Raw genomic sequence first — 18213 nt, 5'->3', positions numbered from 1 at the left:
CTTATTTTTAAATAATTCTAGTATGTCTCCTACTCCTATAGTAGATAATTGTAAGGCTTAAGAATAAGTAAGTCAAAGTTCCATAAACAGGTGCAGATTTTTTTTTCTATAGGTTTTGTGTTTAGAAATAAAGGATTGCTTGAATTCAAAAGTTTCTGAAGACTTTTGGCCCAGTGGGGCCTTTGACCTTGATATTTTCACTTTGAACAATGAGACTGGCTGAGAGATGGTGAAACGTGTTTTTTTCACTGCTGTGCAAACTGTCAGGGGCATCTTGGTACTGCTCCAAATATTCTGTCACCTTCCTGAATCTGAACATTTCAGTAAGAGGGGGTTTTAAAAGCACTTAATTCTATTTTGGTTTTTTGACAGAATAAAAATGTAAACATGACATACTAAATTCATATCCCTATCACATTAAGAGGAAGTTAAGAAGGCTCTGGCAGGTGCCCACATGTATGGAGGTGACAAAACCAGAGCTGGTTGGGGGACTGTAACTGTGCTTTCCCTTTAAGCATGTTTAGAAAGCAATGTTTTATGTGCAATCAGATTGTACTTTCAAATGAATGATCAGACTATTTTCATAGCTGTCTAGTCTAAGATATAACATTAAGCATGATATAAAAGCCAGTTATTTAAAAAACATAAAGAGAGTCTATACAGGTTTTATTTTCTACATTCAACTAATTTATATAATGTATATAGTGCTTTTCCTTTGGGTTGGGGATAAATCAAAATCCATTAATGATGAGGAGAAAAATATATTACTGAAGTTTACACAAGTGCTGTCATGGAGCAAATATTCACGTGGGCATTTGCACAAACTTTGTCTCTGTTGGAAGACATCCACACATACAGGTTAAACATTTAGAAACTTTTGGAAAAATATACACATAGAGAATTCTGTAGAACATTAAATATTCTCTAAAATATTATACAAAAAGTTATTCTGTCCAGTACAGGCTTTATTGTTAAATGTAGATGTTCTAATTCACACTGAAATGTTTGTCCTGTTTTCCTTTTCAAAAGCAGTTTTAATTACGGCATGATGCTGCACAGTGTTTCCTGTTGGAAGTTATATTGACATTGGTTTAAGTTGTTGACTTTTTAAATAACATACTTTACAAATAAATGTACAAAAAAGTCAGGCAACATCAGAGTGGTAGATATTAATTATACATGTAGATAAAAAAAGTCTTTGGTGGCAAACAAGGGTCTCTTTTATCAGCCACTGCAATGTAAGATGACTCAAGGCAGCAGAATGTAAAAACAGAGTAGGAAAATGAAGTCATGATGTGGTAAAGTGGGTACTGGCTCTAACAGCTGCCCAAAACTTTGGGCTCCCAGTATAGGTTCTCGTACTCCTTTGTAGTTCTTTGCAGTTTGTATAAAGGATGGTCATGAGGCATCTCACCTCTTTACTTCTCACGAACTGCTAAGTAGCATTTCCTCCTTCCATTTTTAGATGGACAGAGAGTGTTTGAAATGGAAGAGAGGATCATGCACAGAGCTCTTCTGTCCATGGAGACTGAAATTGGTGTCAGTACATGCAGGTGAAATCAGTCTTGCTTCTCATTCAAAATGCTTAAGTAAGGACACCAGATTTCTTTGAAGTCTACAAAGATCTGAACAGTTTCTCTGAATTAATCAACGTTTCTTCCTCTCATTCCAGTAACTTAAGTTTTCTGTGGCAATTGTCCCAAGATGTGTTTTGATGCAAGGGGTTTTGGTTAGTTTTTTGTTTTATTTTGGTTTGGGTTTTTTGTTTGTTTGTTTGATTCGTGGGGTTTGTATTTGGTTGGTTTTTTGTTTGCTTGGTTTGGTGTTTGATTGTTGTTTGTTTTTTGGTTTTTTGTTTTTTTTAAATTACTGTATCTTGGAGAAATCTTTCCCTCTCTTTGAAATCCTATTACAATTTCAGCTTTGGCAAAATTAACCCAAATCAATCATAGTTTGAAACAACAAATCTGTGCTATATATGCCTTATTTTATGTGCTGTTCTGCCCAAAATATTACAAATTTTTGAATGAATCATTCATTTGAGGGAAGTAATTCCAAACTAGGAAAGTGTGAAACTGATCTGTGATTAAAAAAAAATCTGTGAATAATTGTACCAGTGCATATGAGCACATGGAACAGGTTTTAACAGGGTGGAAGGGAAATACCTGTATGAAATATGGGAGTCAGAACACAGATATCTTGCATAAGAGGAGAAAAAAGTTTTGTAAACCAGTCTAAGAGAAGACAACGGCAACACAAGAGCTAAACAGTCTAAATTTCAAAACTAGCGATAAAAAAGGAAATATGAGGAGAACAGGCAAAAAATTAATGGTTTGTGTCATTTGCGAAAATCAGGAACTGAACAAAAGTAACTGCTAAGCACCTGACTCAGCAAACTATCCAGCCACATACTCAAGTGCATTTTTACTTAACAAAGCACTCCACGGTCAATTAAGCAATCACTAGGGTCAGGAGAAATCTTCCAGTAACAGCTATGAGAAGGAATCTTTCCGTAACAGCTATGAGAATTAGTTTAAACTCTTGAACTTTTTCTTTTTTAATGTAGTAAAATGTAGGTTTCGTGTTCCTACTGTTTAATTTATTGTTAATCCTATTGGATTACACAAAATTTTGCTAAGAAAATGATAAAGATTTTTATCATTTCTATGTAAAAGTTTAAATGCCTATACAATGAAAAGCACAGTTTTCCTTACTACTTTCCAAAATGTATTGAAAAATTTGCATCAATAGCTGGTTTTCTGCCTTGGAAATACATCTTAAAGTATTTAGGAAAGAGCATTTGCATGGAATGACCTGAGTTGTCTGTACTCCCTCTCCATGACAAGCAAGGGTGGCAATTTCATAAGGTTTGGAGCTACCCAAGGCAAATACTGATTATTTGGGAAAACAATGATGTTCTGCAACAGTTGGTAGCCGTGGTCTATTTATCTTGCTCCTATGAGCATGTTTCAAACAACCTTTTCAAATATGTTAAAAGTATGAATCAATTAAAGTGCACACAATTCAGTCATGATAATGAATTAACCATTTCATTTTTGTGAATCATGACCAAAAGTCTTATTCTTCCACCCCGCTCCCTCAAGCAGGACAGAATGGCGTGATCCAGTCATCTTTGTCAGCTGTTCACCCTGTAGTTGGTGCCATTTTCATATTCCTAGTAAAAACAAGACATACTGTTGCCTAGAACCCCAGGAAAGGGGTCATGTTCAGAGCCATAAGATGTTCACTGAGATGACCTAATTTACTATTATCTTGCTTTGAATTGTCTAATCTAAGTAACAATTGATAATTAAGAAAGCTGCAAAATTACTGCCTTTTCTTCATCAATGATATTATTAGCAATCACATCAGAGGAGAACAAGAGTATGTCTTAATTAGGATGCAAAGCAGAGGTATAAAGACAGAATGCTTTCAGAATGCATTCAAGTTCACCTAGAAAAGATTTTTTTTTCTGTGAGTATAGATTAGTAACAATTAGGCCAAATTGTTCAAATCATAGAGTCCAGGCCATGCAAGACTGATTGTACAAGGAATTACTTTTTTATATAATCAATTGTATAAATGTATATGTTTATATATGTATATATGCAACTATATGTAATAGTTGCATAAAACGTACATAGTTGCATAAAATGTGCAAGTAGCAGCATTTAATTGGGTTGTCTTCTCAATTATTCTGTAATTTTTATGCAAATTAAAATGGATTGTGGCTTGGGAATTGGGGAACATGGATTTGTATAGTGGGCACTTTGGACAAAATATGGACTCATTTAGTTGGCATATTTGAATGAGCAATCTCCCCTTTTTTTTTTTTTTGTATATTTTAATGGATTCTTAAGAAGCTGGCATGCGAGTCACTGTGCTCTGAGTTACTGCACACAGATTGAGTTGATTTTGTTCCTACACTTTGGAAGAAACTGCTGAAGAAGTAACAAGGTTCCTGCTTTCAGAGCACTTGGCAAGTATATTATGAGATTTAGTTTGAATTATTTCTAAACTTCTGGAATTTGGAATTGTAATTTTTTATAACCTATGGATGCATGTATGGGGGATTTTAAAATACATTCTTTCACACTTAATTTGTGTGTGTCTAGTCATTAAGTCCTAAGCAAGGATGAGACCTTTTATTGAAGCAAGATAGTTCAGCACAACTGTTTGTTGTGTGAGTTTTCTGAGGTTAATGTCTTGTAGTAGTAAAGTTGTTTATAAAACTCGTGTTCTTATGCCTCCATGTCTCTTTCATGTTTTTTTTTTTTTCTGGAACTAGTAGAAGCTGATATTACAATTCAGATTATTATTAACACAGATCTTTTTATCTTCTGTCTAATTTGTCAGCGATGTATTTTCTGTGTACTTGCTGATGATTATTAAGTTAGTTTGGCAAACAAGAACTCTGGGGAGAAAAATAATTAAAGTATTTTTGGTCTCAAGATTGAAAAGTAGCCCCTTTTTAATTCAGTATCCATTGGGCATTCTTAATGTGAAACTTTCTGTTAACTGTGCAGACTACAAAGTAGTAGTCTCCTAAAATACCTGTTCAGATATTTTAAATTAAAATCAGGAAAGGACTGTGTGAATACATTAGTGCTTTTGGATTGATTTTGTTCAAGAACTGCTTTAGGTGTCCCACAGGCTGCATGGAATGTACTCTGCTGTGATCCTGGAATTCTGTCAGTTTGCTGTCTCTGAGGGCAAGAAGATACCTTAATACTAAATTTTAATTATTACACTTCATAGGCTTTCCTTTTTAAATGGCTGTATTTTCTGTTGTGTATTGTAAAATCTGTTATCACTGTGATTTATTTTATGACAGCCTACAGATCTGGATTAATATGCTGCCTTTTAAATACACCATTAACTTAGTTTCCTCAGTGAGGTAATTAAGTATCTGTTTCAGTTGGCTGAAATTAAGCTTTTGAGTGAAGTATATGGACACTAAAATTGCAGGTTTTTCTGATTAACACTTTCATTGACTGATGGGTGTCTGTAAAATACTTATCAGTACCACAGTGCACTGCAAAAGTGGGTAGAAATAAGGCATTTTGAGGTTTTGAGGCTTTTACACAGAAGAAAAGAAGTGGGATAAGGTTATTACGGGATGCAAAAGAAGGCATTTCATCTACTGAAGGGTATGGAGGAAAGGTATTGCTGATTATTCAGATAGCAGTAACTTCCCTCTGTAGAGTGTCAGAACAAAAACTTACTATTGGAGAAAGGTTATGTAAATTGGGATAATCTGTGATTTAGTATTCATTCCTCTGCCATAAGATGATGTAACACTCAACAGAGAGGAATGCAGTGAGGAGGGTTAAGCACAAGAACAATTTGTCCCTTGAACTTGTGGAATCTCCATCTCTGGAGATTTGAAAAATATTCCTGAGCAAGGTAATGAGCAACTTGATCTGGCTTTGAAGTTATCCATTCTTTGTGGAAGGTTTGGATGAGATGACCTTCAGAGATCCCTCCCATCTTAAATTATTATATGCCTCTAGGGTTAGCTGGAGGTAAAGTTCTTCAGGAATGGTTGTTTCATGATAGTTGTTCCCAAATAGTTCTCAAGTGTAAGAGCTCTGAAATCTGTTTTCAGTCCATTCTGTGACAACACAGTTTAAAAAGAAAAAAAAAAAAAAGCGATTTTTTTCTTTTGAAGGTAAATTTGAAGGCAACCTTCAAACAGAGGCTAGAAATAATTCTAAAAGGAAGTGAAAAATGACATTTTCTTTTACAGATGTTTTCCATAAGAGATGGGCACAATTGGGTTATTTGTGCTCATTTTAGATGTGCTAAAATTATCTAATATATCTCCCTAATAATTTTAATTTTTTTAAAATTCATTAACACCTGAATGGCAATTTATTAGCAGACAGCTGTAAGGATCTTATCAGGAACAGAGTTTAAGAGGGTGGTTGCATTCTCAGATTTTTTTTCGCCTGTTCTGCACTTCCATTTCTCATTCATTAGATGACTTCAGAGAACACTGTGCCTGAGCATTAAGAGCTCCCTCGGTTCAGTATCTTGCTAATCTTTTACTGGACCTCCTGTCTTAAATTTTCAACCAGTAAACATATTTAAAAATGTAGTGAGTAAACCTTTTAATAATGCTACAGATATTGATTTTTAACTAACTTCGTTATTAAACTATGTAGTTAATAATATCCAGTTCAAAACCCATCATATCATGAGGCAGCATCAGATCTAGACGGTGCTCTTGGGGCCCTGCAATAACCAAATGAAAATACCAAGCAAAGCCACTCGATGTCAGTGTTGCTTCACCGAGTTTTGCATGGCACAGCATCACTAACAGTGCTGAAAAGCCCATTTGCAGAGAATATGTTAAAGTTGAGCCCAAGCCATTTGAGCGAGGTCCAGCTTCTGTTATACCTGGATGTTCAGCTTTATTTTGTGAAAATTCTGATTACTCAGAGGTATTACTGTTACCATAGTGTCTCCTAAACATCCTGTATGATGAGGGGATGGAAATTTCAGCTTAATCTGTTTTGTGAAGGGCAAGAATCACATCTATTTCAATTTAGGTCCACTTTGAAGTATCTGATGATTGAAATCAGAAGTACCTTTAAAATTAGGTATTATTGAAAATAAATGCATTGCATCGAACTCTGGAAAATAAATTGACAAGCTTCAGAGTTTGTGAATTATGTCTGGTTTTGATGCACTGGAATTTCAGAGGGAGAAGTTACATAAATATCAGTAAAAAATACTTTGCATACTTAAACGTATGCCTCTTCTGTGGCCCAGTGTTGTGGTTTGACCCCAACCAGGTTTATGTAATACATGTCATTAATACCCTGTTTTTTTACAAATTCTCAGATTTCAGGAATGCTTTTTTGAAGGTGTGGATTTTTATCACTGTTTTTGTGTTGCTCAATTTGCCAGTACTTGCTTATAATTACAGTAGCTTATATATTATTCTTTTGTGCTGTGTTCCGTGATGTATGAACTGCACAGTTTTGTCTCTCTGAACTAGTTCTTCTCACGCCTTTTTAAAAACCTGACTTCCGTTCCCATTCAGCTCTGCCTTCGCACACATGCTTGGAATTTCTCCTAGGGTTTCTCTTGGAATTTTTACCATCTTTGCTAAAGATGGTGACCTTTATGTGACCAAGATTTTTACCTTTTTTCTTAAATCTTTCATCTAGTATCCTCTTAATCCTTTAGCCATTCTTATCTGTATTTGACAGAACTATAGCAGTATCAAAACTGAGTTGATAGAAATTGTTGGTCAGGATAGAGGACAAGGGTGAATGGAAATTAGTTTTCCCACATTAAAAAAAAAATGAGGAAAGCTCAATCATTATGTATTCAATATCTATTCAGATCTAAATCTTATATATATTTTGCCAGTGGCCAGCCAGAAAAGTATTTGCTTCGGATTGATGTTAGCATGTACTTTCCTTTACCCAGTGATGGTTGATGGGAGAACATGAGGAAGTCAAGCTGGGTGCACTGCGTGCACTTGGGAAGCAAATGATGCATATTAACAGGATTATAGCTTTAGTTAGTCTGCACTGGATTACCATTGGATATTTGCAGATATTTAGTTACATGATCTGTCTTCCTGAGAAAACTTACAAAGAGCAAGTCATGCTACAGAATCACGGAATGACAGAATGTGTCAGGTTGGAAGGGACCACAGTGGGTCATCTGGTCCAAGCTCCCTGCACCAGCAGGTTATCCTATAGCACATGGCACAGGATTGTGTCCAGACAATTCTTGAATATCTCAAGGAAGGGAGACTCCACAACCTCTCTGGGCAATCTGTTCAGTTATTTCCATCATGGCATCTATTCCTGTCATAGGTGTGAATAACTTCATTTAACTTCTGTGAGCATATGTAAACATAAGTATAGTTTTTGAACTTTGCTGCCAGTTTATGTGAAGTCTAAAAGCAGCTTGTATGCAAGAGCCCAATGATTTCCTACAGAATCTGCTTCCATATGAAGTGGGGATTAGGGCTTCTCTGACAGAGTTTACCAGAAAGTTTTCCTTTTGAGGTTGGAATAAGGTGTTGTGTTTGTTTGTTTGTTTGTTTGTTTTAAATCCCTTGAGGCGAAGCTAGAGAATCAAACTTCCTATCTTCACATATCCACCATGTATGTAAACATCCCCTATATGCAAATATTAGGGGAGCTGATGAAAATCCCCCCCCATGGGTTACCCCATTTTTTAGTGCCTGTTATAAATCAGATTTTAAAAGACCACCAGATCTGACCTATGATGCAATAAATTTCTCCTTTTATATACTATCTGTATTCTAATTTTTGATTATTGGTAATTATCTTTTTAACATTGTACATAAGTACACTACTAGAATTATGACTTTGTGCATTTCCAGGAAAAAAAAATCAAACCAAAAAAACTATTTAATCACTTGAAAATAAGCTTTACTTATATAAGAGCATCAAAAAAGCTAATTGTGAAACATCTCACATTACAACAGTGTGTGTGAATACATGACTTAGGTGTATAAAATCAAAGGTTCCTCATGCTTATCCTTTGGTGTTCTGGAAAACTAAGTTTTATATGCCTATTCCAGAGCAGAGGAGGGTCTCATAGTCATGATAGCTCAGGAACATTGTGACAAAGTTCAAACTATGAAAGTCTCATAGTTTGGGAGTGTATAGATTATAGGTTTGTAGCTAATGAAACCAAGCCAATGAGAAAAAGTTTAAACATCACATGTGTGACACAATATGTGCTTCAGTTAGGATACTGATGTGTTTTAGGAAAGAGGTGTTTTCCATATTTTTTTAAGATTCAACTGTTGGAATAGTGTGTAGTGAGGTATAGGCTTGTTGTCTTCTCTTAAAAATTTTGATTTCTTTGGGTTTTGTAAATTAAATGTTGCTTCGTGTTATTGCTAACTGAGAGTACTTTATTAATTTCAGAGTTACAAGGAACAATGTTTTTCAATAGTGATGATTTTTTGATAATGCAGTTTTTTTACTTATCAAAATCATTGTTGCTGTAAAAAAGTTTCCACACAAATTCCACATCAGTTGTAAGATGTTTGTACTCACGCATGCACACACTCATAAAGAGACACTGTCCCTTGTTGTTGGTGAGGGACAAAAGTCTGTTGATATTGCTAATCCTGGGAGTTCAGATACTAATCTGGGATTGATGAAAACTGTCCAGATTTACTGGCTGTGCAACTATGAGGTGGGAAAATCTCAATTACTTATCAAAAAGCTTCAGCATTTTGCTGCAAGAAGTTTGAAGAATGAAGAATATGTTCTTGTGTATTTCTTTGGTTTTCTAATTTTTGTTTGTTTGGGTTTTTTCCTGTTTCAGAATATTCAGAGCTTCTAGTAAACATGATTTAAATAAACAAACAAAAACCCCTCCTAGTTTCTTTTACACAAGTACCTATATTTGAGTAGATTTTTGCACATGCATATCTATGTGTAGAAATGTATTTTCATTTTTATTTCCTAGTAAACACTATTATAGTTAGACGTACTGAACATTTAATCAAAACTAAGCAATACCTGACTGCTGAGTAACTCTCACTGTACTTAGAAGTGGTCCTTCTGACCACTGACAGTAGGGAAAGATCTGTTTTGTTAAACGCTTGGTATACATAAATACCTTGATTATGAAGTCCTTGAACTGCAGTTTCAAATTAAAAACAGGGGGTCACATACAGAGAAAACCAAAAATACAAACCATAAGATGGATCTTGCACTTTAACTTAAATCTCTTTGCTATCCAGAAATATAGATAACTTAGAGGAAAGCCCACTGTGTCCTTGCTCCATATCAGTCAAGGCATTTCAATGTCTTAACATTTAAAGTTCTTCCACTTTCTTATCACTTTGTGTCTGAGCACTTTGTATCGCACACAAGGTATGACGTTATTACAAGAAGTTTCTTGGTGAACTGTCTTTGCTGAGAGAGCCTTTGCTGGATGGACAATCAAGACCAGAAAGGAGTAGCTTTAAAGAAGAATGATTGTCACAAATGTTTTTGGCATGTCCCACGTGAAGCTGATAGTTTGCAGTTTCACTGTGCTTTGAGCTCCTTACTCTTCAGTCTGAGACTTCAGCCTACAGAGACAATCTGTGTATATTTTCAGCAGGACTTATGGCTACCTGATGTTCTGCATTTACTACATAAATAAGCTTTTTGCTGTCCTTTAAAAGACAAAATGTTGATGGAGTAAGAGAAGTTTTCTACTATGAGCTTTACTGAGGACTTAATGCCTTCTACCTGTGGCCCGAAAAGCTCCCCCCCAGGAGAGGCAAGGCTGCTCTCCCGGGCTTGGCAGGGAGATGCCGGGTTTGCTGGGCACTTCCCGCTCAGATTAGCATAGCCCAGCCTATTTTGCACACACTCCCAGCAATACCTCGTTTTCCACTGGAATGAGGCCAAAAGCACAAGCATTACAGGGATATAAAGCAGGAGGTTACTGGAAAGAATCACAAACTAACATGAGATGAAACCAGATTTTTGCAAATAGCAGAAAAAGTGATCTTTGCTGTAGACAGTTTTGCATTTCATATAGCTGTTTATATGATTGAAGCTTTTAATAAGTGTTTTCATTGAGTATAGTTACAGAACAGCTGCAGAAATCTTAAGTGCTTCTGTTCATTTTTTTCCTCTGCAGTTTTAGAACTGAAAAAGCTCAGAAGAAAACTGGAGACTGACAAGGATCAGAGTGACTCCTCAGCTGTGCACCTTCTCACAGAGGCACTGCTTTTGTGGGGTGGGAATGATGACAGGGGCAAAACGGGAAAGAAACACAGTCTGGAGGAAAATCCAGGCTGTTCGCTTTGAAGATATCAAAGCCTGGTGTATGCGAAGGCTGCCCATCTTGAAATGGGTGCCCGTCTACAATTGGAAAGAAAGTTTGATTCCTGATACAGTTTCTGGAATGATGCTAGCCATCCAACAGGTGACTCAAGGTACAGTTAAGTCATTTCAGATTGATATTTAATATTATTGGGCTGAATTGGTCTGGTCTTCCTTTTCTTTTCTTTTCTTTTTTTTTTTTTCTTTCTTGTTTAATATTATAAAGCTTTGGTTAAAATCATGTCATGCTTACAATATAAGGAAAAATGTATGGTCTTAACTCTTATAGAGTATATGTGCAAATGTGGATAGAATTGCCTTGTGTTATTGTAGTTAATTTCTGTGGAACTTTACTGTGTGTCCCATCCCTCTGACAATTTGTCAAAGACTCAATATAAAAAATAAGAGAGCAGTAACTCTATTCACACAGAGTATGGTTATATACAATGTTTTGTCAGTTAAGTGACCACCTTTTTCTCTACTTCACATGGAAAACACAATGTATCTGAATTATAATTGCCTTATAAGATATGCTATTCTGAAAAAAAAACATTTGCATGGTACTATTACCTGTGAAAGTCCAAAACACAGCAGGAAAAATTAACAACTTTCTGGGCACAAAGGGTGTTACCCACGGAGAGGATGTGTTGGCATCTGTGGCTTGTGTGTGGATTTAATGCTGTATTGCATTACCTACCACATCTCTTATCAAGCAGCAATACAGAGTAGGGGTGGAGCTAGACTACATTTGGCAGCTTAAAAAAAAACAACAAACAAACAGTGAAGGAAAAGGAAAAACTCCCCAAACTAAAAGGGAAAGTAATTCCTACTTGGAAATAAAGGCTTTTGTCAGTTTTTGATGTGTCTTTTATAGTGTCACCTTCTTATGGCAATATCTTATATTTGTCTTAGGCAAATCACAGCTTCTTATCTGCCTCAGATATACTTTAACTCCTTCTTTTATGTAAATGACATATATTGTTTTTGAACAGTCTTCCATGTTAGTTATGCTTAACTATCATTCATGCTGTTAAATTATAAAGACTACTTTAATTGAATTATGCTGGAGCTGGAAACAACCGATTTGTGTAAGTATTTGTTCTTTTAAAGTAATTAGGAACATCTGCATTGGCTTGATTTAACTTTAAGAACCTTAATACCATAACACTGCAAAGTACCTAATTTCCCTGGTATGTGTGTATATAACAATTGTAATTAAAATGCTGCTAATAACAGTATGCTGAAATTAATCAAAAATGCAAAACAGCAAACAAGTTAAACAAAAAAGTTAAACAGCATTTCTGCACTGCTGGCAGTTTTAGCTAGGGTTTTCTTGTTTGACTCTTGTACCAAGAAGTTGTTTAATGTAACAGATAAATTTAAGGATATCCAGTGAAGACAGAAAATACTGGTTTGTGCTTTCTAGATTATTTTTAAGCACTCTAGAAATAATTTTATCCTTATTTTATGCTGTTTAGAAAGCAGTACATTGAAACCCTTCCTTCCTGTTTTTTCTTTCTCTGCTTGCTGCTTCTCAAGATTTCAGAACAATTTTAGTAAACAAAATAGGAAGAGAGTGAGATACAAAAGCATTTTATCATGTTTGTGCTGCTTTCATTTGAACACAACATATTAATTTGGACCATCAGCTTCTTCTCTAGTGTTGTAAGCATTCCAGTTGTACTTTCACAGAGAGGCTTATAGATGAAAAAAAGTCCTATTTGTCATATAGAACAGAGGGAAAAAATCCCAAATTTTGAAAGGTCCTACTGTGACTGTTTTCTTTCACCCACAAGATAAAACAAGAAGTTTTGTAATGAAATGAAAGGCAGAAATTCTAATAAAAGTAGAAAAAAAAGGTAACCTGTGATATTTGACTTGGAGAGCACAGTGTCACTTGGTGTTGCAGCAACAGGTTTAAGCAAATTCAAATACATGAAAGTAAACTTGAGTACTGCAGGTATATGGAAAAAAATGTACAGCTGTATTCATATGCAACAGTTTTCTGAGTGAGAAGAAGGGTAGAGAGCAGTCCAGTAGCTCAAGGATAATTAAAAAAGGCCTACCAACTGATCTGTGCTTTTCACAGTTTCCTACTGTGTTGTTTCTTACTCATCTGGTATTGGCCATGTTCAGACTATTCAGGTTGGCAACTGCTCTGACGTGGTGTGATGTGTCTGTGCTCCAGCATCTAATCTAAATTTTAGACAAAATTTCTGACTTCCCTTTGTAAAGTAAGGAAGGAAAGATGGAAGTCACTGTCCTTACTGTGTCATAATGAAAGCAACAAAGATACTGCTTATCACTGCTCCTTGCAACATTTTCAGAAATTGTTTCTGGAGAATTCATATGTAGCAACAGTTTTTGGTTTCTGCCTCATAAGTAAGAAAAACAAAAGAGCAAATTAATAGAAATATCAGCAATTAATGTATGCAGATAATTATTGCTCAAAAAAAGTTTTTGATAAAGGTATAGCATAGTTCAGAATAGATATTCTATGACAACTTTTATTTCGGATAAAGTTTGAAAGAGCTACTACCATTCACTTGTGATTTTCAGTGTCAAAATTATTGTTTTCTAAAGGTGACTTAAGCCTTCAAACTTCTGTAAGATATCTTCAAGTCAACTACTTGAAAATTGAAACATTTGAGCTCATATATCAGTTTATATTTAAAAATCTTCCATCATGACATGCATGATGGAACTAGAACTACGTCCTGTGGTAACAGACTCTAGGAATGATGTAAGAAAGGAATACCACCTGATTGTTTAATTGTCTTTACTTCCACGTACAATGTGGAAGAAATAGATCTTTAGAAGATAAGGTGTTACCTTGCCTGACACTGAACTAAGGTGATACCTGTATGGAGCTGGGAAGGAAAGGTGTGGGATTATCACAATGTGCTGCTTGGTGTTTGTGATGAAAGAGTCATTGCTGAAATCAAGCAGTCATTTTTCAAGTGTTCCTATGGTTGTTTCATTGTCTGCTAAAAATGTCAAAAAAAATTAATTCGTGAGTCTCAAAATTCACTGCTGAACTCATGTTCTGTTTACCTATTGAGACAATATTTGTATTGTCTCCATGTATGTCCTCTAATTTTAGAGTACTTGATTTAATTCCACAGAATATGGAAAAAGAAGTGTCAAATATTATTATATTTCTAAAAGTGTTATGAAAATATCCAGTAGGAACAAGACCCTACAAGTTCTAACAAAAAAAAAAAAAACTTTAAAAAATACCAATTACTGGAAGGATTCAGTTGGACTTTCACAGTCTCAGATTGCACAGTCAGTCAGCCACAAGTCAAAACCAGTAAAGGAAATCAGACTTCATCAGTTCCAGATATTTAATATTAGTTCCAACTATAATTTGATAATACAGAGCTCAATACCTTGTTTTGTAGCCATAGAATCCTTAATCTTACTCTGATACCTAACACTGAAGAAAGAACCTTTGAATCTAAAATAGACATTGTCATCCAGTCTAGAAGTTTGCTATTTACTTTCACAGGTAGTTAAGAAATTTGAGCTTTTATGTTTTGGTAATCACTACTTAGTTTGTCTCATATTTTTTCTCAAAAACCTGTTATTGATAAACTAGAGCAAGATATGTCTAAATTAGCAAAATAGATTTATTAATTTTAATTAATTTTCTTGTTGGACTAGTATTCATCTCTCTCTTCCCTTTCTCTTTAAAACTTAATAATACCCCATCAACAGTCATTCTATAAGGATTTTACTTACCATTTCATTCTGTATTCCTCTCCCTTGCAAACAAGTTCAATTGCTAGGTATATATAGATGTCTCATAAGTGCCTAATATTTTTTTCCTTTCCAAACTTAAATTGTGCTAATAGAACAAGGGGTCTGTAGTGCAGGTAACTAGTTCTCAGCAATCTGCTTTTGTGTTCCTTACTATACAGTGAAGATCTAGTTAATAAGAGTCAGTGAACATTAAGCCATTAGAGAGCATCCAGAGGAGGGCAACGAAGATGGTGAAGGGTCTTGAGGGGAAACTGTGAGGAGTGTCTGAGGGAACTTGGTCTGTTCAGCCTGGAGAGGGGGAGACTGAGGGGAGACCTCATTGTGGTCTTTGACATCCTCATGAGGGGTAGTGGAGGGGCAAGTACTGATTACTTCACTCTTGTGACCAGTGACAGGACTCAAGGCAATGGCATGCAGCTGAGCCAGGGGAGGTTTTGACTGGATATGAGGAGAAAGGTTTTTCACCCAGAGGGTGGTTGAGCACTCAAACGGCTTCCCCAGGGAAGTGGTCACAGTACCAAGCTTGCCTGAGTTCAAGAAACATTCGGACAACACTCTCAGGCACATGGTGTGATACTTGGGGGTGGTCCTGTGTGGGCCTAGGGGTTGGACTTGATGATCCTTATGGGTCCCTTCAAACTCCGCATATTCTATAATTCTGTGCTTGTGAGAGGTGGTGAATGACTGCCTTTACTTTTTTTTTTCTTTCAGTCACTTAATTAAACTGAGAAGTTTTCTCACTTTCTGATTCTCTCCTCCATCCTTTGAGGAGGAGCAAGGGAGTGAGTGGCTGGGTGGTTACTTCGCTGCTGTCTAGAATCAACCCTCCACAAGTATGATTCATCTGACTAAATCTAATTATCTGCTTTATCTAATCATCTGATTATATTCATAGGATTTCCTTTGAATGTAACAAGGGATTGGCTCAGGTGTAGACATTGATGAGTCAGGCATCAAAGTTTAGGTGAGATGTGTTTCAGCTGTTAGCATTGTGGGTAATAGACAGTTTCATGTTCAACATGGTTAAAGACAGGTCTTACTGTTTTCTTTTCTGTAATTCATCCATTGACTTGTCACAACAATACCAGAATTATCTGTGGCTTTTTCATGTGACATGAGCACCCCATGCTCCTATGAGAAGAATACTTTTATCAAGCTGCCTCTGAGTTTTTCTCAGTTTCCTTACATGCTAATTTTAAGGTGCATTATAATGCAGTCTTTCCACCTAGCTAAATTTCATAGAACTGTCATCACGTTTTTTTCTGTAGCCTTTGGAACATGTACTATAGTCCCATCATATCTCTTCTCAGTGCAGCTACTTAGCTCATTTTCACAGTGGTAACTGTTGTTGCACCAAGCAAATTATTAATCTTTACTTTTGAGGCCTTTCATAGGTTATCCTTCCTGACATTATTTACGAACCAAGGTCTTGATTCATGCCTCATTAATCCATTTTGTTACGCTACTTCACCTAATCTTCTCTTTTCAAAGAAATAGCTTTGTGCCTCCTCTCAGGATTTAAATTATGGAATGTCTATTGGTTGGTACATCACATCTAGTATTTGCTTTCGGATTGCTATTTAGAATGTGTTTCTTTGTTTGTTTGTCTCTTTGTTTTGCTGTTTGTTTTTTTGCCTGGGTAGAACTATGAATACTATACACAAAGACTGGCATCTAGGAACCAAGTAGCTAATACCGCGACCCATCTGTGAGCTTCCCTGAATGTAAGAAGAGTAAAGCTGAGTTTGTCTAAAAAAGTGTATAAAATAGACTCTATTGTACAGCTGAGTTCATCGCCAGAGGAATTATTCCGAAGTTATTCTGCTTCAATATGCACTTTAGTGTGCATAGTTTATTTCTGTTCTCTATATATGTAGCCATTATTATTATATATGTAGGGGACACAAATGTGTCTGAAGTATCTTGGTTAGGGCACACTGTGAAAATTAAGGGCTCTGCTTAACACCTGAAGTAGCCTTACTCTTTCTGGGTGTAAATTCTGGGTGTAGGTATCTCAACCCTGCCCCCCAGGCTTCCTTAAAGATTGTTCTTGAGGTTTTGATAGTTATAACCCTCTTCTGCAAGCCATTAATGACCAGAGAGACTCCTGCCTAGAAAAATGGTATATTTCCCTTTAGTAGTAACAATAATAATAATAATGAAATAATATTTACATGTAGAGTGCTAAAGGATACCAGACTGATTGATTCTGCTATGAAATTCTGAAGCAAGGCTCTAGGACAGCTGATGGGTTGTGCTTCAGATTTGTGTATGCATTCTAAAGATGAATCTTCTGCTGTTCTCAGTTAGGGGTAGTTTTAATGATCTGTTGGAAAATAATTAGCCTACTTGAAAAAAATGGGTTACTATGTGAGTTAGGAGCTGCAAAGAAGCTGATGACCATTGGTGGTACTGTCCATTTTCTGAAATATAGGGTGTAATTTTCATTGCCTCTGTTCATGGAAGATGATTTCAGTAGAAAAAAAGATGAGGAGAAGGATCAGGAAAACAGAGATTATATCTGGGAGAAGACTTAAAAGGCTCAGATAGGTTAATTAAAATCTGAGAAGGTTTCTTCCTAATCAGGAAAGACTTTTAAAGTCAAAGGCAGTTGCAGCACATGGAGAAATGAAAATAAAGTATCATGATTATTTTTAGACTTAAAATTTGAAGTAGTTCTAAAAATATTCCATTTAAATATTGGGATAAGAAGATGGATCTCCTTATCACATAATTCCATTCATAGAAGTGCTAAATTACATGTTTGGCTACCATAAGGGGAACAGAACCAAAGGGCACAAGGGGGTTCTTTCACAAGTTAATGTTCCTTTTCAGCATCTGCTGCTATTCAAAAAAATTGTGAAGTTTTGAACTGGGGTGTATCTGTCAAAAAGTTAAGACAAATGTGTGGGTTTTATAAAACTAAAATAATGTCACTGTATTCCTGGATTCAGTCTTTTCTTGATGAGTTTCTGGTACTAGGCTGGATTAATGAACATTTATAAATATGGTGCTGTTTGTTTTGAAATAAACATCTGTCCATGTGCTATGCTGTACATACTCAAAAACTCAAAAGATTTGGACTTTCAAATTTACCAGATTTGCAGTTATGTCAGCATTTGTAGTTTTAAAAATACCTGCTTTTTTTTTTTTTTTTTTTTTTGTAGTCAATTATTACATGCATATACTTCATGTAGAACTTGAATGTAGTGCTATACATTTACTGCCTTTCCTATGACCTATCTTGAACAAGAAATGCTTTGGCTCAAGTGGGTTTTGGTGGGCTGTTTTTTTGGAGGGTGGAGGGCCCTTGAGACATATTTCCTCTAAAAGTTAAATATGTAGATGGCATCTGATGAAATCAGTATTGTTATTCCTGCCAACTTTTTTTTTCTTTCATTCGGCAAGCCCAATAATAACTCACCGAGTCTTGGTGTGGTTTGTATGTCTTAATTAAAGTTAATTTAATCTGGAGATGGATTTATTGCTGAGTAACTAATTCCTAAACACTGGCTGGAGACCTTGCCATTAAAAAAAATGAACGGCACTGCCTTCATGCATTCCAGAACCAGTGCCCATTGTTTTGGAAGGCATGATGCCAAAAACTTATACTTTT

General features: G+C 35.7%; 1 protein-coding gene across 2 annotated transcripts in view; it reads left to right on the top strand.

Annotated features, from left to right (window-relative positions):
* Nucleotides 1–10481: 10481 nt before the first annotated feature.
* The window catches only part of SLC26A7 (solute carrier family 26 member 7), a 67847-nt gene continuing 60115 nt past the window's right edge, over nucleotides 10482–18213 (top strand). For both annotated transcript variants that reach the window (XM_050312483.1, XM_050312476.1), the window contains exon 1: nucleotides 10482–10945. In XM_050312483.1, coding sequence (XP_050168440.1) covers nucleotides 10753–10945 — 193 coding nt within the window. In that variant the 5' untranslated portion in view covers nucleotides 10482–10752. The remainder of the gene's footprint in view (nucleotides 10946–18213) is intronic.

The sequence above is a fragment of the Myiozetetes cayanensis genome, unplaced genomic scaffold (genome assembly GCF_022539395.1).
Source record: "Myiozetetes cayanensis isolate MyiCay16 unplaced genomic scaffold, myiCay2020 scf1, whole genome shotgun sequence".
Classification (NCBI taxonomy): Eukaryota; Metazoa; Chordata; class Aves; order Passeriformes; family Tyrannidae; genus Myiozetetes; species Myiozetetes cayanensis.
Note: the sequence above shows the minus strand (reverse complement) of the source record. Positions and strands in the feature narration are given on the sequence as shown.